General features: G+C 40.4%; 1 protein-coding gene across 2 annotated transcripts in view; it reads left to right on the forward strand.

Annotated features, from left to right (window-relative positions):
- Positions 1-20,666, forward strand: part of Ephx4 (epoxide hydrolase 4) — a 46,672-nt gene extending 26,006 nt beyond the window's left edge. For both annotated transcript variants that reach the window (XM_004653678.2, XM_045138238.1), the window contains exons 4-7: positions 550-678; positions 13,008-13,111; positions 16,605-16,753; positions 19,664-20,666. In XM_004653678.2, the coding sequence (XP_004653735.1) occupies positions 550-678; positions 13,008-13,111; positions 16,605-16,753; positions 19,664-19,895 (614 nt within the window). In that variant the 3' untranslated portion in view covers positions 19,896-20,666. The remainder of the gene's footprint in view (positions 1-549; positions 679-13,007; positions 13,112-16,604; positions 16,754-19,663) is intronic.
- Positions 20,667-24,128: the final 3,462 nt, after the last annotated feature.

Raw genomic sequence — 24,128 nt, forward strand, 5'->3', positions numbered from 1 at the left:
TAGAGTGAGAGTTGCCTCAAAAAATAAAAACAAAAAACCATCCTGGGTTGGAGAGATTGCTCAGTTGGTTAAGGTGCTTGTTTGCAAAGCCTAAGGACCTGAGTTCAATATCCCAGTACCCACATAAAGCCAGATGCACCAAGTGGTGCATGCACCTAGAGTTCCTTTGCAGTGGCAGGGAGACCTAGCATGCCCATTCTCTCTGTGTCTGCCTCTCTCTCAAATAAACAAATAAATACAAATTTTTAAAAAGCAACTGGACATAGTGATGCACACCTTTAATCCCAGCACTTGGGAGCCTGAGATAGGAGGATCACTGTGAGTTCAAGGCAAGCCTGAGACTACATAGTGAATTCCAGGTCAGCCTGGGATAGGGTGAGACCCTACCTCAAAAAAAAAAAAAATACAAAAAAGGTGCAAATTTATGGGTCACATAGGGTAAGATACTGGAAAGAGTAGTTTCAGCAATATAATTGTTTTATATGAAGTCATTATATATCCACCTGTTTTTTGTCAATAATGTCACCCTTTTCTTTTTCTTGATTATAGGATATAGCAAATGTGTTCTCATTGGCCATGACTGGGGAGGCATGATTGCCTGGCTGATTGCCATCTGTTATCCTGAAATGGTGACAAAGCTTATTGTTATTAACTTCCCTCATCCAAATGTATTTACAGGTGAGTTTAATTTTTATTAGAACACCTCTGCTAATGTGATAACTCACTGTAGTCACTGACATTTTAGATTAGAAGCAGCAAAATTTGGCTAACATCTTTAAAAATTGAACTAAGGGCTTGTCATGTTAGTACATGACTATAATTTCAGCATTTAGGATGCAGGATGAAGGAGAATTCAAGGCTAGCCTGACCTTCATAGTGTCACTGTCTCAAATGGATAAATATAATAAATCTATCTGACTAAACCATGATAACACATGATAATGTTAAATAGCTGGCCTGTTCTATGTATTTACTTACTTAATTTATTCATTTTGTTTTGAGACAGGGTCTTAAATTATAGCCTATGTTGGCCTTTAAATTGCAATACTCATGCCTCAACCTTCCACATGCTAGTTTTACAGGCATTTGTTACCAAGCCTGGCTCTTTCTTATTTATATATTTTTGCTCTCTCTCTTTCTCTCTTATTGTGTGTGTATGTGTGTGTGCGTGTGTGCACGTGTGTGCTGAGGGTTAAATCCAGGTCTTTGGTGTCTGGGGAGATAGCTTAGTGTTGCAGTCAGGTTTACATTGGTAGTAGAAATTACCCAACCAAGAGCAGCTTGTGTTAAAAAGAGGTTTATTTTTGCTTACAGGCTTGAGGGGAAGCTCCACAATGGCAGGGGAAAGCAATGGCATGAGCAGAGGGTGGACATCACCCCCTGGCCAACATCCAGTGGACAATAGCAACTGGAGAGTGTGCCAAACACTGGCAAGGGGAAGCTGGCTATAGCACCCATAAGCCCGCCCCCCAAAATACACTGCCTCCAGAAGGTGTCAATCCCCAAATCTCCATCAGCTGGACACCTAGCATTTAGAACACCTAAGTTTATGGGGGACACCTGAATCAAAGCACCACGCTTAGTAAATACAGTGCCTACCACTGAAGTCTAAATACCTGAGTTCAATCCCCAGACCCCATGTAAAATGCCAGAAGCTGAGGGTGGGGCCTTCTGTAATCCCAGCACATTGATGAGATGAGAGGCAGAGACAGGAGACTTTCCTGGAAACTCTGAAGCTCAGCAGTCAGCGAGAAGAATGAGAGCTTTTGCCTCAGAGAAGGTGGAAGGCAAGAACCATCCCAAAAGTTGTTCTTTGACTTCCACACTCACCCTGTGGCATGTGAATACCCATATTCACACATGTGGACATACAGACACACACACACACACACACACACACACTCAGGTCTTCATAAGTGCTAGGGAGGCACTCCACCACTGAGCCTCGCTGCCAGTCAGTTACCTTGGTTTTAAATATTTCTGAAAAAAAAATCTGAGAAAATTTAACTTCCTATTTGCTTGCATAATTTCGTTCCCTTCTGGAAAATATTTCACTGTTAACTTGGAGAGGGATAAAGAAGAAAATTACTTTGAAAGGAGTGAATTTTGGCAGAAATAGATTCTCTTTTCTGACTGCTTTAGATACTGACAATAATTGCACTCTATTAATATGTGTGTGTGTGTGTGTGTGTGCGCGCGCGCGCGTGCATGTGTGCGTGTGTGTGTGTGATTATGCATGGGTACACATGTGCCGCAATGTGCATGTGGGGGTCAGAGCTTGTCAGTCCTCGCCTTCCACCTTGAATGAGGCATAATGAGGCATAATGAGGCATGGTCTCTTGTTTAGCTGTGTGTTCACCAGGCCAGCTGGCCCTGGAGTCTCAGGGCCTTCTCTGGCCTCCTCCTCCCATCTTGCCATTGCTGTACTGGGATTACAGATGCATTTAGCTTCATGTGCTTTCCAGGGTTCTGAAGCCAGGTTCTCATACTTGCACAAGCATTTTGACCCAATGAGCCATCTTCCCAGGCCCGAAAGTATTTTTTTCTATAATTAATTTATTTTTCATTGACAACTCCCATGATTGTGAACAATATCCCATGGTAATACCCTCCCTCCTCCCACTTTCCCCTTTGAAACTCCATTCTCCATTATATTCCCTCCTCATTTCAATCAATCTCTCTTTTATTTTGATGTCATCATCTTTTCCTCCTATTATGATGGTCTTGTGTAGGTAGTGTCAGGCACAGTGAGGTCATGGATATCCAGGCCATTTTGTGTCTGGAGGAGCATGTTGTAAGGAGTCCTGCCCTTCCATTGGCTCTTAGATTCTTTCTGCCACCTCTTCTGCAATGAACCCAGAGCCTTAGAAGGTGTGATAGAGATATTGCAGTGCTGAGAACTCCTCTGTCACTTCTTCTCAGTACCATGATGCCTGCTGAGTCATACCAAGGTCATTGCCATCTGAAAAGAGAAGGTTCTCTAACCAAAAGTGAGAGTAGCATTAATATATGGGCATGAGCATTAAGAGAAGTGCTTACTGAGCCATTTGATGAGCATAGTATATGCATTTAGACCAGAAAGACTGCCCCTGTTGTAAGTTTTCAGTATCAGTATCTCCCATGGAGAGTGCCTCCAGTCAAATTAGAGGGCAGTTGGTTTCCCCCATAACAGATATGCCACTATTGCACCAGTTGGCTCATTTGGCCTGGCTGGCCAAATCTAAGACTTGCAGTGTCTGCTGTTGAGTATATTCAATGGTGATTTCTCTCTTTCCCATTGCACTGCATGCAGAATGGCTTTTCTCAGCTTTCTGTCAGCTGGTCTACATGGAGAAGGTTTTCAGCTCAGTTCCAGCAGGATTTCTCAATGAACTTGTAACCCAAGTATGTGGAGTCTTCAGCAATAGGGTCTTACAATCTATTCCTGATGGGAAGCCAAGGGCCTTGGCAATGGCCTGTAATGCTTTGGTGGCATCAGGGACCTCCCTGGCCAACAACTCACTAGAAGATATCCACCCCTGCACTGAAAATTTTCTAGTGACAATCTATAGCTCCTGAGTGTTGTATTGCACAAAAAAGTAAGTTTCCATATGATTTATTTATATCCTCTTAGATTTTTTTTTTAATTTTATTTATTTATTTATTTGAGAGCGACAGACACAGAGAGAAAGACAGATAGAGGGAGAGGGAGGGAATGGGCGCGCCAGGGCTTCCAGCCTCTGCAAACGAACTCCAGACGCGTGCGCCCCCTTGTGCATCTGGCTAACGTGGGACCTGGGGAACCGAGCCTCGAACCGGGGTCCTTACGCTTCACAGGCAAGCGCTTAACCGCTAAGCCATCTCTCCAGCCCTCCTCTTAGATTTTGATTAGCCTTCCCTCCACCTTTCCTTTTTCAATATCTTCCCTTGACCTCACTTAGGCCTTTTGGAGTGAAATTTTTCTCCTTCTACTATACCCTGAATTCTTATGTTTGATCTTTTCATAGTGTCCCAAATTTCTTGAAATTCCCATTCACACTTTCCTACAAGTTTGTCTTTCTCTCTGTTGGACTGTATTAGATCTGCCACCTGGTCTTCTAGTTTAGATATTCTGTCCACTCCTTCATCCATCCTACTGGTGAGATTTTCTACAGAGTTTTTTATTTCATTGACTATGTTATTCAGTGCTAGTAATTCTGACTGCTTTTTCTTTATTATTTTTATTTCCTTATTTATGTCTTATATTGACCTCCTTATTTCATTAATTTGGCTCCTGTGTCTTCTTTCATTTCTTTGATTTCCTCAAACATATTTATAATCATTCTTTGGAAATCTTTCTCAGGCATTTCCTCTAAATCATTCTCACTGGATGTCATTTCTGATGCATTAATACTTTTTGGTGGATTTATATTGTCTTAATTTTTTTGTGTTTCTTGTGTTATAATGTACGTATTTTGGCACCTTGGATTAATTTAATGCTTGGATTTGCTAATTCTCTGCAGTATTATTAGATGTATCAATCAATCTGCTGTTACATATCTTCAGGGTAGGAGCTTAAGGTTCTAGGTGTGGCTCTTAAGACTTTCAGAGTATCTACAAAAGTCACCCTAGATGTTGGGTTTGCATATTGTAAGGGTATTCAAGTAGACTGAGTGGAGCAAAATCCAGGCAGATTCTAAAATTTATTAAACAAGGTACACATTCAATAAAAAACAGCACAGAGTATTTATGCAAGAGTAGGTGTTCTGACAACCAGATTCTCTAACAAAGTCACAGTCCGTTAGGATGTGTGTCACCCCACACCCTTAATCCTGTCAACTAAGAGGCTAAGATTTCTGTTCTGTTAAGGGTTCCAAGTCAGCTTGTGATCAAGTGAGTCCCTTCCCTAATGTACAACAGAAGAGGAGACAAAGTCACTATAAACAGGAAGCAACAAATGGCAAGCCCCAAATATAGCTTACTGAAGAATGGAAAATTCGACCATCCATCAGGTTTAACACATGAACATATAATTTATCCTGACATGGACGGTACAATTATCACTTATGATTCAAGTCTATACACTACACTTACTTGGCGGGTATTAACCTGGTGTAATCCCTGTTGCCTTTTGGATTGTTTTGGTCTTGGTTATGCTGTGCTCCCACTTGGGTCCCTCTTTGCTGTGGTGTGGACTCAGGTAGGCTGGCTGGGTCACTGGATCGCTACTCTGGTTGCCTGTGCCAGGTGCTATGTAGGTGAGCTCCCTTCCCCAGATCTCTCGTGCTTGTTGGTGCTTGCACTGGCGGTGGGGGAGGGTAGGCTGTGGATGGTGACTCTAGTTCTCCCACTGGTTCATGTGATCCTCTTCCTCACTAGTCACTTCTCCATTCTTCCCTGCAATCCTCCCTTCACATTTCTTGAGTTTGCGAGCAGGCTGGTGTGAGTGGAGAATCCCCTCACCTGGCTTTTCCTGTGGCTCAGGGTGAGCCTTGCGGCTGTGGCCATGTGGGCCTGGTTCCACCACTGCCAGAGCCACTTCTGCCTCCTTCTGTGGGCTCTGGACGCTCTGGATCTCTCCTACTTCCCTGCTGTAGTTGATAATTTCTTATACACCTCAATTTTTAGTAGAAGAGTGTATTTTGCTGTTTTTGTTTGTTTGTTTTTTTGGCTTTTTCTTCCCTAGGGCTGCTCTGGTGTGGTTCCTATGCCACCATCTTAACTGGAAGTCCCCAAAAGTATTTTTCAAAATAGTGCTTCTCAAATTTTTGTTCTTAGGATTTCTTTGTACTCTTAAAATAATTAGAGAAGACCCCCAAAGAGATTTTGCTACACAGGTTATATCTGTAAAAAATGACTATTTAGGAAATCAAATCTGTATTTTTTAAATCCATTACATATAAACATAAATAACTTTTTTTTTAAAGAAAGGGTCACACTCTTTAGCACCAGACCATCATGAACTCAGTATATACTGGCCTTGAACTCATGGTGATTTACCTGCCTCAGCCTTTCAAATGCTAAGATTATAGACATGAACTTCTACACCAAACCTATGAAAAGAATATTTTAATTAAAACTAACTTGGCTCTATAAAATTAATTCCTAGCTACACTGGGAAAAATTTTAGTGAAAAGAATGATATTGCTTTATATTTTTTGCAAATATAAGTTTTCTTTTTTGTTTTTAGAGGTAGGATCTCACTCTAGCCCAGGCTGACCTGGAATTCATTATGCGTAGTCTCAGGGAGGCCTCAAACTCATGGCAAACTTCCTACCTCTGCCTCTCAAGTGCTAGTATTAAAAGTGTGTGCCATCACGCCCAGGCAAATATAAGTTTTGCTACAGTAGAAGATAGCTAGATTCTCTCTCCTTACAAATAATTAATAAAAATAATAAATAATAAAATTTAAATAGGGACACTGAAGATAGTTCAGTAGTTAGGGCGCTTGCCTGCAAAACCTAGAAGTCCAGCTTTGATTCCCCAGTACCCACATAAAGCCAGATGTACAAAGTGACACATGTATCTGGAGTTTACAATGGCTAGAGGCCCTGGTGTGCCTATATTCACGCTCTCTTCCTTCCCCTCTCTCTGCTTGAAAACAAATAAAATTTTAAAATTAAGAAAAAGATAGCTGGATTCTCATATCTACTTCTGAATTCATTTATTGCAAATGTTGTTCTAATGGAAGTATGTGAAGAAAACTGGCCACACACAGATTTGTCAATGGAAAAAGGAAAGTTTCTAAAACAATATTTATTTACTTATTTGTGCATGTGAGTGTGTGTGTGTGCTTGTGTGTATATGAGCACACCAGCTTCTCTTGCTGCTACAAATGAACACCAGACTTTTCAAAAAAAAAATTTATTGACTTCCATAGTTATAGACATGATAATTCTCCCCCGACGTTCCCCTTCACAAATCCACTCTCCATCATATCCCCTTCCCCTCTCAGTCTCTCTTATTTTGATGTCATCTTTTCCTCCTGTTATGAAGGTATTATATAGGTAGTACCAGGCATTATGAGGTCATGGATATCCAGGCCATTTTGTATCTGCAGGACTGCATTGTAAGGAATCCTACCCTTCCTTTGGCTCTTAATTCTTTCTGCCACGTCTTCTGCAATGGACCCTGAGCCTTGGAGGGTGTAATAGAAATGTTTCAGTGCTGAGCACTCCTCCGTCACTTCTTCTCAGCACTATGGTGCCTTATGAGTCATCCTAGAGGTCACTTCCATCTGAAAAGTGAAGCTTCTGTAATCCAAACGTGAGAGTAGCATTAATATATGAGTATGAACATTAAGAGAAGTGCTTTCTGGACATGACCACCAGACTTATGCACCACTTTTTACATCCAGCTTTACATAGGTGCCTGGGGACTTGAACCTAGGCCAGAACACTTTGCAAGCAAGTAATTTTAACCACTGAATTCTCTTCCCAGCCTCAGGAGGGTTTTAATAGGCTTTTTTTGTTGTTGTTTGTTTTTTTTTGGTTTTGTTTTGTTTTTCGAGGTAGGGTCTCACTCTGGCCCAGACTGACCTGGAATTCACTATGGAGTCTCAGGGTGGCCTTGAACTCATGGTGATCCTCTTACCTCTGCCTCCCGAGTGCTGGGATTAAAGGCATGCGCCACCACGCCCGGCTTAATAGGCTTTTTTTTTCAGATAACAGTGAGTTTTCTTCCTTAATACTATATAAACTCAAAAATTAGTGGTTTCTTTGGGGTTAGGGTTGTGAGGACAATCAACTAAAGCCATGGGTTTAAAAATGCCATAATGGTATCTAATACTTTGTGTGTTAAGTTAAATAAATAAAAATGTCTTTACATATTGTATTTGACTAAGAACAATTCTAATGGAAAATTGAATAACCAATTTTTTAAATATTTTATTTATTTAGTTGTTTAGTTTATTTATTTAGTTTAGTTTTTAGTTGGTTTATCTGCGGGGGGTGGAGAGAGAGAATGGTCACACCAGGGCCTCTAGCCACTGCAAACAAACTCCAGACAAATTTGCCTCCTTGTGCATTTGGCTTTACATGGATACTGGGGAATTGAACCTGGGTCCTTTGGCTTTGAAGACAAGTGCCTTAACTGCTAAGCAATCTCTCCAGCCCCCCAATTTTTTTTTGTATTCAGCTGTTGGGCTAAAATCTATCTGAATGTTATTGTTATAAAATAGAAATTATTTTATTTATTTGAGGAAAGAATGGGTGTGTCAGGGCTTCTAACAAACACAAACGAACTTCAGACACATGCCACCATGTGCATCTGGCTTACCTGGGTACTGAGGAATCGAACCTGACTTAGACTTCCCAGGGAAGTGCCTTACCTGCTAAGCCACCTCTCCCGGCCTGAAATAGACTTTTAAAAATGAAAGAAAAAATAATTTCATTCCTTAGAAGCTAGTAACACATGGAATGTGAATGTGATAACACAGAATAATTTGCATGCCATGGTGCAGTGAAATCTCTTGGTCATTGTAGGACTTTGAGTGACTCTTTCTATCTGTCCATGACTTTGTATCATCATTCATTAGAACATTACTGGCTTGCTGAGTTAGACAGATCTTGAATACGTTGACCCATTGCATTGTATAACATTCGAAAAAATCACATTAATACTACCCTAATCAAATCAGGAAAGTCTTCACTATTAAAAACTCTCAAGCCGGGCGTGGTGGCACACGCCTTTAATCCCAGCACTCAGGGAGGCAGAGGTAGAAGGATTACCATGAGTTCAAGGCCACCCTGAGACTCCATAGTGAATTCCAGGTCAACCTGGGATAGAGTGAGACCCTACCTCAGGAAAAAAAAAAAAAAAAAAAAACAACTTTCAAACTGGCAGTACTAGATATAAAATTTTCCAAAATTCGACTTCATTTGAAAGCCTAAACTTTACTCAGTGGCCACCAATAGTGTGGATTATTTGCCTTTATGTGTTATGCTCATTTTGTTCATTTTCTAGAGGTTATCTGCCAAATATCTATTTAGTTAAAGATAGTTTGTTACACCTTCTCTCTAGTAAAAATGGTATTTCATTAAAAGTGAAGTTAGTTCACTCATTAGTTCAATTGCATAAGCATTCTTCCTTGCTACAACCACTGCATTTGGGTGTTTGACAGAACTGCTTTGTGTATACTTTATGTTTCATCACATGGATTATTAAAAGATGCGTGGGGGCTAGGGATGTAACTCAGTTGGTAGAGTGCTTGCCTAGCATGCACCAAGGCCTGAGTTCAATCCCCAGAACCACATAAAACTAACTATGGGGCTGGGGAGATGGTTTAGCAATTAAGTTGCTTGCCTGTGACACCTAGGGACCCAGGTTCCACTCTCCAGTGCTCACGTAAGCCAGATGCCCAAGGTAGCGCATGTGTCTGACATTCGTTTGCAGTGGATAGAAACCCTGGTGCACCCATTCTCTCTCTCTCTGCTTCTCCCTCTCTCTCTAATAAATAAACAAACAAAATTGAATATGTAATGGATTCCTGAAATCCTAGCACTCAGGAGGTGGATGTAGGAGGGTCAGATGTTCAAGATAATTGTTGGTTGCACAGCAACTCTGAGGCCAGCCTGGGCTAATAAGATCCTGTCTCATTACAAAAAAAAAAGTATGTTCAGAGGTTGAAATTAATAGAATTAGTATTTTTCTATTTCATCCAGGACACTGTTTAATAAAACCAACACTCGATAGCTTAGTGGTTAAGGCACTTGCCTGCAAAACCAAAGGACCTTGGTTTGATTCCCCAGTACCCATATAAGCCAGATGCACAAGGTGGCTCATGCATCTGGAGCTCGTTTGCAGTGGCTGGAGGCTCTGGTGCACCCATTCTCTCTCTATCTCTCTCTCTCTCTCTCCCGCTGCCTTGTTCTCTCTCTCTCAAATAAATAAACAAAATAAAAATTAAGAAAATAAAACCAGGCAGTCGTGGTGGTGCACGCCTTTAATCCCAGCACTCGGGAGGCAGAGGTAGGAGGATCGCCTTGAGTTCAAGGCCACTCTGAGACTACACAGTGAATTCCAGGTCAGCCTGAGCTAGAATGAGACCCTACCTTGAAAAAAAAAAAAGAAAGAAAGAAACCAGCCGGGCATGGTGGCACATGGCTTTAATTCCAGCACTCAGGAGACAGAGGTAGGAGGCTGTGAATTCAAGGCCACCCTGAGACTCCATAGTGAATTCCAGGTCAGCCTGGGCTAGAGTGAGACCCTACCTCAAAAAAACAAAAAGTAACTAACTAAATAAAATAAAACCAACAATTGAATTTGTTAGCTAATTTATTTACTATAACTGTGCAGTGGCAAATAATACAGTGCTTATTAATATTGTTTGGGGCCACTAAATTGATTAACAAAGATCAAGAATGGTCTTTATCTACTATTGCTTCTATACCATCAATGCAAATTTTAACACAGTGGCAAAAAGCAAATAATGTTTTAGTATTGGTATGAAAGGAACCACTTAGAAACTCTGGAGAGCCCCAAGAAGGCACTATACTTCAGAAATCTTTTGGGAACTTTTAAGAGCTTAGTAGCGGGGGATGGAGAGATGGCTTAGTAATGAAAGGCGCTTGCTTGCAAAGTCTGTTGCTTTGGGTTCAATTCCTCAGTCCCCATATCAATCCAGATGCACAAAGTGGTGCTTGCATTTAGAGTTCATTTGCATTGGCAAGAGGACCTGGCATGCCAATTCCCTCTCTTATTTTTTCTACTTGCAAATTAATGAGTATTTTTAGTAGCTTAATAATGACTAATGACTTATAGGTAATGGACAGGCACATTTATATTTGAGTTTGGAAAAATTGTAATTTTGTCCTGATCAATTACCCTGTTTAGGTTTTCTCAAGTTCAAAAACTACTAAAAACAAATTTCAGAATATCCTTATGCTACTCAACATTAAACAAGTGAGGAAAACAATCCCTTGATGACTATGTAAATAAATACTATATATTATTAAGTGTAAAGATTGAATTTTAGATTTGCCTCAACCTGACTAAGCTCTGTTGAGTAGGGCATGCTTGGTATCCAAATGTCCTGAGATTAATTTGTTTTCTCAATTGACTTAAACAACAGAAATAATGCTACACAAGGGTTCAACTCATCAGGACCCTCAAGGAGATGTTATTTTGGTGGTGGACTGACTGTAATTGATGATTTCATCAAGAAGATGATTGGAATAATTCTGGAAGCTTTTATCAATAATAGTTTCCACCCTATCAGGTCAATATGAGATGTTCAGGTTACATGCCTATATTTTGTCCTGAAGTTAAGCTGATTTCTCTTAATGCAAGAGAGGAGAAATCTTGTTTGCTGGTGACTACAGAAGTCTAGCATGACAATGGTACACTTACCTGAAAATTTGATTTCTGAAACCTCCAACTATGTTGAATATAGTTATAAAATGAGAAGAAGAAAAAAAACAGACGTCCATAGCACAAGAAATGAAAGTATAGTGCACAATGTCCAACTAACATATACTTCCAATATGTGTGGGCATGCTACTCCCAGTTTAAGATTTCAGAATCCTGGTCAAAGCACTTAAAATCCCTACCATAGTGCTGGAGAGATGGCTTAGTGGTTATGGCGCTTGCCTGAGAAGCCTAAGAACCCATGTTCAATCACTCTCCAGATCCCTTGTAAACCACACACACAAAATGACACAAGTGCAAGGTCACACATGCACACTAGGTGGCACAAGTGTCTGGAGTTTCACTGCAGTGGCTGAGGCCTTGGCACACTAATTCTCTCTTTCTCTCTCATTCACTCTTGCTCTCTCTCTCTCTCTCTCTCTCTGAAAACAAAATTCCCTACCATTCTACACCTATCTAACCAGGCTTTTGTTTCTCCTTCTGACTCATCCCATACAATCTATTCCTTCCCTGAAAACTAGCTACTTTGGACTTTTTATGGCACATGGGTAGTGTATGTTCGAGAGAGAGAGAGAGAATGTGTGTGTGTGTGTGTGTGTGTGTTCAACTATGCCTCTGCGTTCGCATGCATGTGCAGGTTAGAGGATAACATTGGGTGCCATCTTCAGGAATACCATCTGCTTCTTTGGAACAGGGTCTCTCATTGGCTTGGAAATTATCAATTAGGCTAGATTGGTTGGCCAGTGAGCCCCAGCCATCCTCCTGTCTCTGCCTCCCCAGTACTTGGATTATAGACATACACCACCACCCCTGACATTATATGGATACTGGGGACCAAACTCTGGTCCTCATGCTGGTAAGGCAAGTGTTTTATTGACTGAGCCATTTCCCTGCTTCTTGAATATGACAAGTCCAGGACCTACTTGACTTGACCATTCCTACATCTTCCTAGATCATTGCATGGCTGGCACCTTCTTATCATTTAGCACTGAGCTCATGTACTATATCCCCAGAGAGGCCTGTGCTTCTATTAATAATTCATCCACCCCATCCCACTATCCATCTCATTAAGGCTAGCTTGTTTTCTTTATGATGTTGTTGCTCTCCAAAGTGGTGTGTGTGTGTTGGGAATTAAATCCAGCACCTTGTTCATGCTAAGCAAGCACACTACCACTGGCCTAATACTAAAGTGATCTTTAAATATTTGTTGCTTTCTGTGCAAGGGACCTTGCTCATGAGGCCCTTTCTGTCTCATTTACTGCTAAGTTCCTTGGTAGACATTCATTGAATGAGTGAATTTTCTAGATGCATGAATGAATTTATAGGAAATGAATAAGGATTTCAATTTGAATCAGTCTTTAAACAAAATGTTCTAAATAATGGTAAATTATGTCACTATGAATTACTAAGAAAGTGTTAGGTTACTCATAATTTGGACTTCCTGTTTTGTTCTGAGCCAAGACTTCATAAAGTGGCACTTTCTTTTGACTTAAAGTGATAGAAATTTTCTAAATACCAGAAATAGCAACAATAAATAAAACAACACAGAAAATGTTCTAAAAATATGAAGAAAGATTATGGATTTTTTATGCAATCATCTTAAAAGTGAAATTGCCCAAAAAATACCTTTACTCAATACCAAATAACTTAGCTTTGGATAAAATCTGGCATTTTAATTTCAGAATATATTTTACGACACCCTGTCCAGATGTTCAAATCCAGCTTTTACTACTTCTTCCAAATACCACGGTTCCCAGAATTTATGTTCTCAATAAATGATTTCAAGGTAAGTCAGATACATGGGTCATTATTGATGAAAGTATTTTAATGAAAGCCCATCTGAAGAATGAAAAATGAAATTAAAATGTTGAAACTTGGGCTGAAGAGATGACTTAATGGTTAAGGTGCTCACATGTGATGTCTAAGGTCCCATGTTTGACAAGATCCCACATAAGCCAGACACACAATGGGACACATGTGTATAATGTTGCACCTGCGTACAAGATGGCACATGTCTAGAGTTCAATTTCAGTGGCTGGAGGCCCTGGCATGCCAATTAAATCTCTCTTTCTCTCTCTCCAAGCCATTTCTACAGCCTATACCCTAACTTTATACATAACTGAGATGCACCTCAGCCAATAAGGGTGTGGTGGTTTGAATGCATGTCCCTGAAAGCCCCCAAGAGATCAGGTAATTTTGGTTTGGTTTTTTAGGGTATGGTCTTTCTCTAGTCCAGGTTGACCAGGAATAGTCTTGGGATGGCCTCAAACTCACAATGATCCTCCTACCTCTGCCTCCCGAGTGCTGAGATTCAAGGCATGTGCCACCACACACAGAAGATCAATGATTTTTTATTAGGATTAAGATGCCTACTTAAGTCTTCAGCGGGCAAAACCCTGCTAGAGGAGGGTGTGTCACTTGGGGGGATGATCTTGAGTCTAACTCTAAGGTGTGTAGAGAGTAAGTTTGAGCTCTATATGCCTTTGCTTGTTAGCTATTGTATTTTCTCTTTCTTGACTATGGATCTATGGAGGTAAGCTAACTTCTTCTACCTTGATGGAACTTGTCTGGGAATCTATAAGCCTGAAATAAAACCTCCCCTCCCATAGGCTGCTTCTGCTCAGTTGTTTGTCCCAGGAATGAAAATGTAACTGCAACAGAAAATTGGTACCAAGAGTGGGGCTCCTTACTACTAGAAACCTGTGTGGCCTTTGGCCTTTTGAAACTCTAGAGGCTTACTGGTTAGAAATGTTAGACTTGGGTCTATAGAACTTGATTATTTTCCATGCTTGTTTTAGACGTTGTATTGGTTCAATCTTTCCTTGTTATGCCCAGTGCCACATTTTGCAGTGTAAATATTTTTCACACTAGGCCATCATGTTTTTTTGTTGTTGTTGTTGTTTGTTTTAGTTTTATAGTTCACTTGAGACCTTGAACTATGGTTTTGTTTTGTTGGGGGGGGGGCTTTTTATTTGTTTGTTTTTAGAGGTAGTATCTCACTCTATCCCAGGCTGATCTGGAATTTACTGAGTAGTGTCAGGGTGGCCTAGAACTCATGGCGATCTTCCTACCTCTGCCTCCCACGTGCTAGGATTAAAGGTTTGCTTTTAATGTTTGGTTGAATGCACTGTATTTTATATCATGTGTGGTCAAAAGTTTATAGGGGTCAGGGACAGAATGTGGTGCTTTGAATTAGGTGTCCCCCATAAACCCATGTGTTCTGAATGCTAGGTCCCTAGCTAATAGAAATTTGGGAATTGGAGCTTCCTGGAAGTGTGTGGTTGGGGCAGGCTTGTGAGTCTTATAGCCAGCTCCCTGTGGCAGTGCTCAGCTACTCTCTCTGCTGCTACTGTCCACCTGATATTGATCAAGATGTTATATCCAGCCTCTATTCACACCATGTTTTCCTACACCATCATGGAGCTCCCTCTCAAGTCTGTAAACCAAAATAAACCCTTTCCTCCCACAAAGTGCTTTTGGTCATGATTGTCCCAGTAACAGAAAGGTAACTACAACAGAGGGGTTTATAAATCACACAACTCCAATACTACTATTAAACCTAGCAAAATGAATGATAACACCTTAATATCATCTAATATTATTCATATTCCTTTAACAACTTCAGCTGTCACAATTCACTTCATCTGTTTGAATCAGGAACCTAACAAGGGCCTCATGTTGGATTTGGTTGTTACAGCTTTGTTTCACATTCTTTTCCTTTTCCCTTTTCTTTCTACCCCTTTCCTCTCCTCCTCCCCTGATCCTTCTTCCTCTTCCTTTTCCTTACCTTTTAGGAGACAGGATGTTATTAAGTTGTCCACATTGTCCTTGAAATTTTTGTGGGGGGGGGGGGTTGAGGTAGGGTCTCACTGTAGCCCTGGTTTACCTAGAATTCACTATGTCATCTCAGGGTGGCCTCAAACTCATGGAAATCCTCCCACCTCTGCCTCCCAAGTGCTGGGATTAGAGGCATGAGCCACCATTCCTGGCTCTGTCCTTGAAAATCTGAAGTCACGAAATCCTTTCTCCTCAGCCTCTGTGGTAACTAAGGTAGCAGGTGCACACCAACATGCCTAACTGTTATGGATTTAACAATTTACTCAATTTCCTTTTGTCAGACTAGAGATTGCATATATTCAGGGTGGTATGGCCACGGACTGTTCTTTTTCTTTTCTTTTTTATAGGTAGGTTCTCTAGCCCAGCTGACCTAGAAGTTACTCTGTAGCCCAGGAAGCCCTAAACTCACTCACTCACAGCAGTTCTCTTACCTCAGTCTCCCAAGTGCTGGGATTAAAGACATGAGCCAACATGCCTGACTCTATTTCTTTTCTTCTCTTCTCTTCTCTTCTTTCTCCTCTTCCTCCTTCTCCTTCTTCTTCTTCTTTCTTTTCTTTTCTTTCTTTTTTTTTTTTTTTTGAGGTAGAGTCTTGCTTTAGCCAGGCTGTCCTGGAATTAACTCTAGTCTCAGGCTGGCCTCAAACTCAGCATTCCTCCTACCTCTACCTCCTGAGTGTGTGCGTGTGCCACACATGCCTGGCTTTTCCTCTTTTTTTAATTAAAAAAAAAATCAAAGAACATAAATTACTTGCTATATGTTTATATTAAGAGCAAGGGATGCTTGTTTATATTTTTCTAGCATATATTTATGAAATGGGTGTGAATTAGGTCATGACGTAGCATATACCTGTTACTCTGATTTGAATAACTTTGAAGGAAGAAGACTAGTTATCAGCCAGCAATAGCTGGGGTATTATAAAAAGGTTCTGGCAGAGGTGGCACTTGAGTTGGGCCTTGTAGAATGTGTCTAGGCATCCAAGGCAAGATGCTATTCATAAGAATGAAGTGTGAAAATGGAGATGAAATGGAAGAATATGAAAAACAAAGCCAGGAAAACAGAAACATATAAAATGCATTCGTGGACTGGAGAGATGGCTTAGCGGTTAAGACGTTTTGCCTACAAAGCCCAAGAATCCCAGTTCGACTCTCCAGGACCCACGTAAGCCAGATGCACAAAGGGCCCATGTATCTGGAGTTCATTTGCAGTGGCTGGAGGCCCTAGCGTGCCCATCCTCTCTCTCTCTTTCTCTTTCTCTCAAATAAATAAATAAAATATTTTTTAAAATGCATTCATAAGTTCTGAGACCTTGAACCTAACTAGAACAGAAATTAGGAGTTGTCACTTCATGCTCATTACCATCTCCTTTTAAAGAAAAGACAAAGGTTTACTTAATTATTATATAATGGGACATTTGTAATTATTCTCTTTTCACTTAAATTAGGCTCTGAAACACCTGTTTACCAGTCAAAGCACCGGCATTGGAAGAAAAGGCTGTCGATTAACAACAGAAGATCTTGAAGCTTATGTTTATGTCTTTTCCCAGCCTGGAGCACTGAGTGGTCCCATTAACCATTACCGAAGCATTTTCAGGTCAGTATCATTTCTTTGGGGTTAAGTAAAATACTTCAGTCCAATCTTGAAGAGACAATATTTGATTTTATCGATTTTTTTTGCTAGTGTGTGTGCATGAGTATAACGTAGCATGTGTGTGTAGTGTGGTATGTGAGAGGTAGGCACATGTATGTGGCCCTTGCCACACCCCATACTCTTCCCTGTAACAGAGGATGCTCACCTGGGATAGCTGGAGTGGCACCTAAGTGTCCAGCTCCATTGTTCTTCCACTGGGCCTTGTTATCAGCCGGAGTCACGTTACTATTACTACTGCTCATTCTGCAGCTTGTGGGGTTCCAGGGAGTCTCAGGTCTCTGCTCCCCTGCAGGACTGGGGTTACAGTATACTTGTACTCGGGCAGTCTCAGGCTCCCTCAAGCCTTCTTGCTGGTGCAGAAAGCACACCTCGCCACTGAGCCTATCTCTCCAGCCCCTAGCTTTTTAAGATTAAGTTCACCACTTATCTAAAGAGCCAGACATAGTATTCTGATTTTTCCTTAGTGTTTGTATAATCTTTTTCATATAAAACTTAAAATATGTGGGAAAGTACAGAGAATAATGTCTTAGATTCCCCAACGTAGCTGTCATCTGTTTTGCTGGGGAACTCTTTCCCTTTGAGTTATTATGCATAGATTTATCTTTTTAGTTCTATTGTAATGATCATTTATTCATTTAAAAACTATTAAGCACTCCCCCTGTACTAGACTATGTTAGTAATCAAGGAATAGTGATGAATAAAACTTTATAAGTCTCCTGAATTCACTAAACTTGTCACTTCATGGGAGAAACAAACTTTAATAACCACAGTAATGAATCCATGGTTATAAACACACAGAAGTTTTTTGTGTTTTTGTTGAGTAAGGATCTCACTTCTCTTTATTTTTAAAATATTTTTATTTACTTACTTGGGTGGGAGAGAGAAGAGGCATGTCAGAGCCTTTTGCCACTGTAAGCAGATTTCAGATACATACATCACTTTGTGCATCTGACTTTACATGGATACTGGGGAATTGAACTCAGGCCAACAGGCTTTGCGAGCAGGCACCTTTAATGCTGAGCCATCTCTCCAGCCCAGAATTCATTCTTTAGCCCAGTCTATCCTGGAACTCAGAATGTATGCCAGGCTGGACTCAGAACCTCCTACCTCTGCTCCTGAGTGCTAAGATTACAGGCATGTGCTACCATGCCCAGTACACGTGACCTTTAAAAATAGCCTTTTAACATTTATCCTGTACATGTTGATCTCGTAGTGCAGTGGTTTTTTGTTTTTTTTGTTTTTTTTTTTTTTGTATTCACTTATTTGCAAGCAGAGAGAGAGAAAAAAGGGAGATAGAATAGGTATGCCAGGGCCTCCAGCCACTGCAAACAATCTCCAGATGCCTGTGCCACCTTGTGCATCTAGCTTATGTCAGTACTAGAGAATCAAACTTGGGTCCTTGGGCTTCCCAGGCAACCACGTTAATCACTAAGCTGTCACTCCAGCCCTGTACCTCATTTTAGGCAAAGTTTTTGTGGCTCTGGATTCTCGTTCTGTTGTTTGTTATTTGCTGGGCTCTCCATGAACTTCTGAAAAATTCTATCTCCGCCTCCCATCTCCCAGTCATTCAGAAGCCAGAAGCCTGCTTTTTACACAGGGTTGGGGGCCAGTCTTGGGTACACCAGCTGGAGTAGCACTGGCATTATATCAGCCATATCCCCAGCCTCTAACGCAGCGTTTCACAACTAGTTCCTTTTACATGTTTTCAAATTTGTTGTTGTTGTTGTTGTTGTTTAGGGCTAGAAAGATAGCTCAGCAGTTAAGGATGCCTGCTTTCAAAGCCTGACAGTCCAGGTTTTATTCCCTAGTATCCATATAAAGCTAGATGCACAAAGTGGCACATGCATCTGGAGTTCATTTGCAGTGGCAAGAGTCCCTAGCATGCCCATTCTCTCCCTCCCTCCCTCTCTTTCTCTCTCCTTGCAAAAAATATCTTAAAATATTTTATCTAGCCAGGCATAGTGGCACACTCCTTTAATCCCAGCCCTCGGGAGGCAGAGGTAGGAGGATCGCCATGAGTTTGAGGCCACCCTGAGACTCCATAGTTGAATTCCAGGTCAGCCTGGGCTAGAGTGAGACCCTACCTCGAACCCCCCCAAAATATATATCTATATCTATATCTATATCTATATCTATATCTATATCTATATCTATATCTATAATCTCTTTATGAGAAAGAGAGAGAACAAGCACACCAGGGCCTCTTGCTACTGCAAACAAACTACAGACACATATTCCTCTTTGTGTATCTGGATTTATATGGTTAGTGAGGAATCAAACCTAGGCTAGAATGCTTGCAAGCATGTTTCCTTAACTACTGAGCTACCTCCCCAGCCCTCTTTTTTTTTTTTTAAAGTAAAATGTATTTGTACATGTACATGTGTGTGAGTGTGTATGATGGACACACCAGTGCCTTTTGTGGCTGCAAACAAATGTCCATCTGGTTTTACATGAGTGGCTAGGAAATTAAATCTGGGTCAGCAGGCTTTGGGTGGCTAAGGAATTGAACCTGAGCAGGCAGGGCTTGCACGCAAATGCCTTTAACCACTATGCCACCCCCCCCCCCTCATGTCCCACAGAAATTTTTTTCATTAACACTTCTCTAAGGAGCCTTTTGAGGCATTTTTCCTAATCATCCCCCCATGAAATTTTAATATGTTTATGTACTACATGTTCATGCATTTTTATTTGTAAAATGTGAGGCCTTTTCTACTCTCCCAAGAATCAACTTTTGCCCCTTTAGAAAAAGTCTATATTGTCCTTTTTAAGGAATATGTGGCCTTAGTGGAACATTGTAGGAAAATGTGACTTTAGCTTTTGCAATGACTCTCAAGCTGCCTTTTCTTTTGCTAGCTGCCTGCCTCTCAAACACCACATGGTGAGCACTCCAACACTACTGCTATGGGGAGAGAATGACGCATTTATGGAAGTTGAGATGGCTGAAGTCACAAAGATTTATGTGAAAAACTACTTCAGACTCACTATTTTGTCAGAAGCCAGCCATTGGCTTCAGCAAGACCAACCTGACATAGTGAACAAATTGATATGGACATTTCTGAAAGAAGAAACAAGAAGAAGAGAGTGACTTTTCTTTATCTTCTATGAAGGCTCTATAATGAAATCTCTAAATACTTTTTAAAAAATGTTCATCAGCTTATGTTTTATTAGGAAAAAACTTGTTTTACTATGCTTTTATCATAAATATAGTGACCAGTGGTATTAAAAAAATCTATGCCTGTTGTGAACATGTAATGTGCTGTTTATTTTCATTGGTTGTACCTTGCACAGAAAATTGTCTGCCTTAAAATACACACACTTGTATAAAAAGGAAATTGGGAAAAGTGGCTCCAATTTGGTTGTTTGCGTTCTTTATCCTGTTAACATATGGTGCCTTTCACAAACACACAAGAAAGATTAGATGCCATAGCATAAAAGCCAAGTCTGCAGTGATATTGACTTTAATTTTGTTGTTTAAAAGTTCTTTTTACTGTTTTTAACCATCAAAATTATATTATCAAATCTCTTGGATTTATAATATATAAATTAATTTGAAAGTGAACATAACTAGATGATTATATGTTCTTAAAGTAGGCCATAAGTTCTATTTATACTGAGCAGGTTAAACTGTATTTGACACTCGTATCATGCTACATCAACTAATAAATTGGAAATTATCATGTCATATTTACATATTTGTTAAACAATGCAGAACAAGAAAGCATATCCAGTGAATTACTCACCTTGATTCTCCAGATTAATTAGTGAGACCTAGGAAAAGAATAAAAATGTCTTTTGCCTCATTCAGTGAAAATGAATACTGTAATTCTTGTGTACACTGGAATCTAAATTTTACAGGGTAAGGGTTTTTTTGGTTGATTTTAAAAACTGATGTACAGCAAATGTAGAATAAAGGTCTAGCACACTGTAGACATTCAAATATATATTTTAATATATGTGGGATGCATTTCAAGATTGATAGTAGATGCCTGAAACTATAGATAGAAAAGCAAACCCTAGATCATAATGCTTTTTCCAACTTACTTTAGCATGTTTCTTGAACTATGGCTGTTACTTTTTCAGCTTGAGGTGTGGCTGTGACAAATGCATGGCTTTTCCCCTTCCTTCCATGCTCATAGCATACAAGACTTTTCCATTCCTTTTGGAGAAGCTTTTCACTGAAAAGGATCACATACTCACAGTTTCTGTTTGGCTAATCTGAATTTCTACCATCCTTATTCTCCCCTCAGTGAGCAAAAGAAAGTCTTGCTGAGTGAAATAAAGGTTTTTAAATATAAGCACTGCAATACCAGGACAATCACTCTGAAAGTGGAGTGGCTACCAGGTAAATTAAGTGACCAACTCCTGGGTAGAAGTGTACCCAGCCTGGTCATGGCCGGACAGAGAGGTGATTTACCGCCCCCAATGGGGCGAGGCCGGGGACAGTGTGAAAGTTCATCGCCTGTTCAGATTGGTGCACAGTTAAAAACTTAAGAACTTTTTCTGGAATTTTTCACTTAAGATTTTCAAATCCCAGTTGATTGGTCAACCAGGTAACTTAACTGAAACTATGGTTAAGGGGGGGTCATCTGTTAAAATATTATAATATAGGGCTAGGGAAATTGTTTAGTGGTTAAGGCATTTGCCTGCAAAGCCTAAGGACCCTGGTTCAATTCCCCAGGAACCATGTAAGCCAAATGCACAAGGAGGCAATATGCATCTGGAGTTCATTTGCAGTGGTTAGAGGCCCTGGCATGCCCATTCTCTTTCTCTCTCTTTCTTTCTCTCTCATAAAATAAATAAATAAATAGAATAAAATATTTTTAAAAAAAATATTAAAATATATGTGACATACTTCTTGGCAATGTGAGGGAATATAAAAGAAAGATGACATGATACCACATATTTTCCCTTAGGAAGCAAACAGAAATGCAATTACACACAATTTAAAGAGTAGAAATGGGCCAGGCATGGTAGTGTATGCCTTCAGTCCCAGCACTAAGGAGGCAGAGATAGGAGGATCACCATGAGTTCAAGGCCAGCCTGGGACTACAGAATGAGTTCTAGGTCAGCCTAGGCTAGAATGAGACCCTACCTCGAAAACAACAACAACAACAACAAGAGTAAAACTGAATATCATAAGAGTGAGAAGACAGACAAGGACAATACCTGCCCAAGGGACAGCTGCTAATTATATTGGGTGATCCTCTTTTGACATGGGAGGCAACTGGTAACATTGCCAAATCATGGCACCTTAGTGACGCCCATGTATTCTCAAATAAGCTCCTGTTTGTGACAGGAATGTTTCCCTGATAATGACAGAGGTAAGTGGAATGTCCCTGAGAATGCTCATTCTACCATAGCAACCTGTATTTATAACAGAAGTCAATTATGCACATCACATTGGAGCCTCACAGCAACACTGCAAGGTAGGGAGTATCATTAATCTGTAGATGTGAAATGAGGTTGGATGTGTAACGTCACCTCCTGTGGAAATGTTGGAGTCAGGAAGTCACTCAGATCTACCTGGTTGTAAAGCCCAAGATCTTTCACATACATATTTGGAATAACTGGATTTGGTACCACACAATTCTTCCTGTTATAGCAGTAACCTGGTGTGCTTTGTTCAATAGATGGGAATTCAGAGACTTACAATATAAGTAGCTCTGGGAAAATTTGCAAACACTGGAAGCCTCAATATAGCATTTCCCGAGTTGAGAATGTTACCAAATATAGAAGAAAGCCTGGCTTGCGCCCTATTGGTCACTTCACACGTGAAACAAGGAAGGAATAGGTCCTGGGGACTATGTGTTGACACACTCAAGTAGGCCTTGCTTTATTTAAATCAAAACTGTTTACTAATAATGCTGATTTTGCAAGTTTGTGGTTACTGAAAGTCAGTTTAGAATGTTGATTGGTCCATGTAAACCAAAGTTAATATGACTCCAGCATGCATAGCTAATTCTGGCCCATGATAATAAACATTCTCTAATTTTCTTTTGTATTTAATTATTTTTAAGTTAGCATACATACAAAGTGATGGGTTTCATTACGGCATTTTTCACTCATAAATGGCATGTGTGTGTGTGTATGTGTATGTGTATATGTATATATGTATATGTATATATATAAAGTTTTTTGTTGTTTTTCAAGGTAGGGTCTCACTCTAGTCCAGGCTGACCTGGAATTCACTATGTAGTCTCAGGGTGGCCTCAAACTCACAGTGATCCTCCTACCTCTGCCTTCAGAGTGCTGGGATTAAAGGCATGTGCCACCAGGCCCATCTTGGCATTATGTTCTTTTTTATTCATTGACCTTGTTTTTGTCCTCCCCCACTTCCTCACTCCTTTTGTTGATTCCCTTTCTTCCTTCCTCCCTCATGTCATATGAAGCCCATTACCCTTCTTCTTTCTCTTTCTCTTTCTCTTTCTCTTTCTCTTTCTCTTTCTCTTTCTCTTTCTCTTTCTCACTCTTCTAACATCTCTTCCTTCCTAATGATCAACATATTGGAAAAATCCTCATAACATAAAGGCTCAAAGGTGTCATTGTTAAACCTCTTAAGATAAAAAGATATGACCATGGCTGGAGAGCCAACTGAGCGGCTAAGGCACTTGCCTGCAAAGACTAAGAATTCTAATCCTTCAGATCCCAGGCATAGCCAGATGCAACAGTGATGCAAGCATGCAATGCCACGTATGCCCACAAAGGGGGCGCACACATGTGGATTTCTTTCACAGCAGCTGAAAGGCCCTGGCCCACCCATTCTCTCTCTCACTCTTTCTCTCTCTCTCAAAAAAAGAAAAAGATATGACCATCCAATGAAATCAGTTTGTAGTGAGAGCAAATGAATTTCAGTAACAAGTTGCAAAGGCAACTGGTAGGATATTTTACTGGCATTAGCACATAAAATTAAAAGTTGTAATTGAGGGGCTGGAGAGATGGGTTAGTGGTTAAGCACTTGCCTGTGAAGCCCTAGGACCCTGATTTGAGGCTCGATTCCCCAGGACCCACATAAGCCAGATACACAAGGGGGCGCACGTGTCAGGAGTTCATTTGCAGTGGCTAGAGGCCCTGGCACTCCTATTCTATATATATCTGCCTCTTTCTCTGTCTGTCGCTCTCAAATAAATAAATACAAAAAAAAATTTAGATGACTTCCCATTAAGATGGCAGTGTAGGAACCATGCCAAAGCAGCCTTGGGGAAAAAAGGCCAAAAAACCCCAGCAAAATACACACTTTTACTAAAAAGTAAGGTTTGTAAGAAATTAAAATGATAGCAGAGAAGTAGGAGAGATTGAGAGCATCCAGAACCCATGTAGG

The sequence above is a fragment of the Jaculus jaculus genome, chromosome 19 (assembly GCF_020740685.1).
Source record: "Jaculus jaculus isolate mJacJac1 chromosome 19, mJacJac1.mat.Y.cur, whole genome shotgun sequence".
Classification (NCBI taxonomy): domain Eukaryota; kingdom Metazoa; phylum Chordata; class Mammalia; order Rodentia; family Dipodidae; genus Jaculus; species Jaculus jaculus.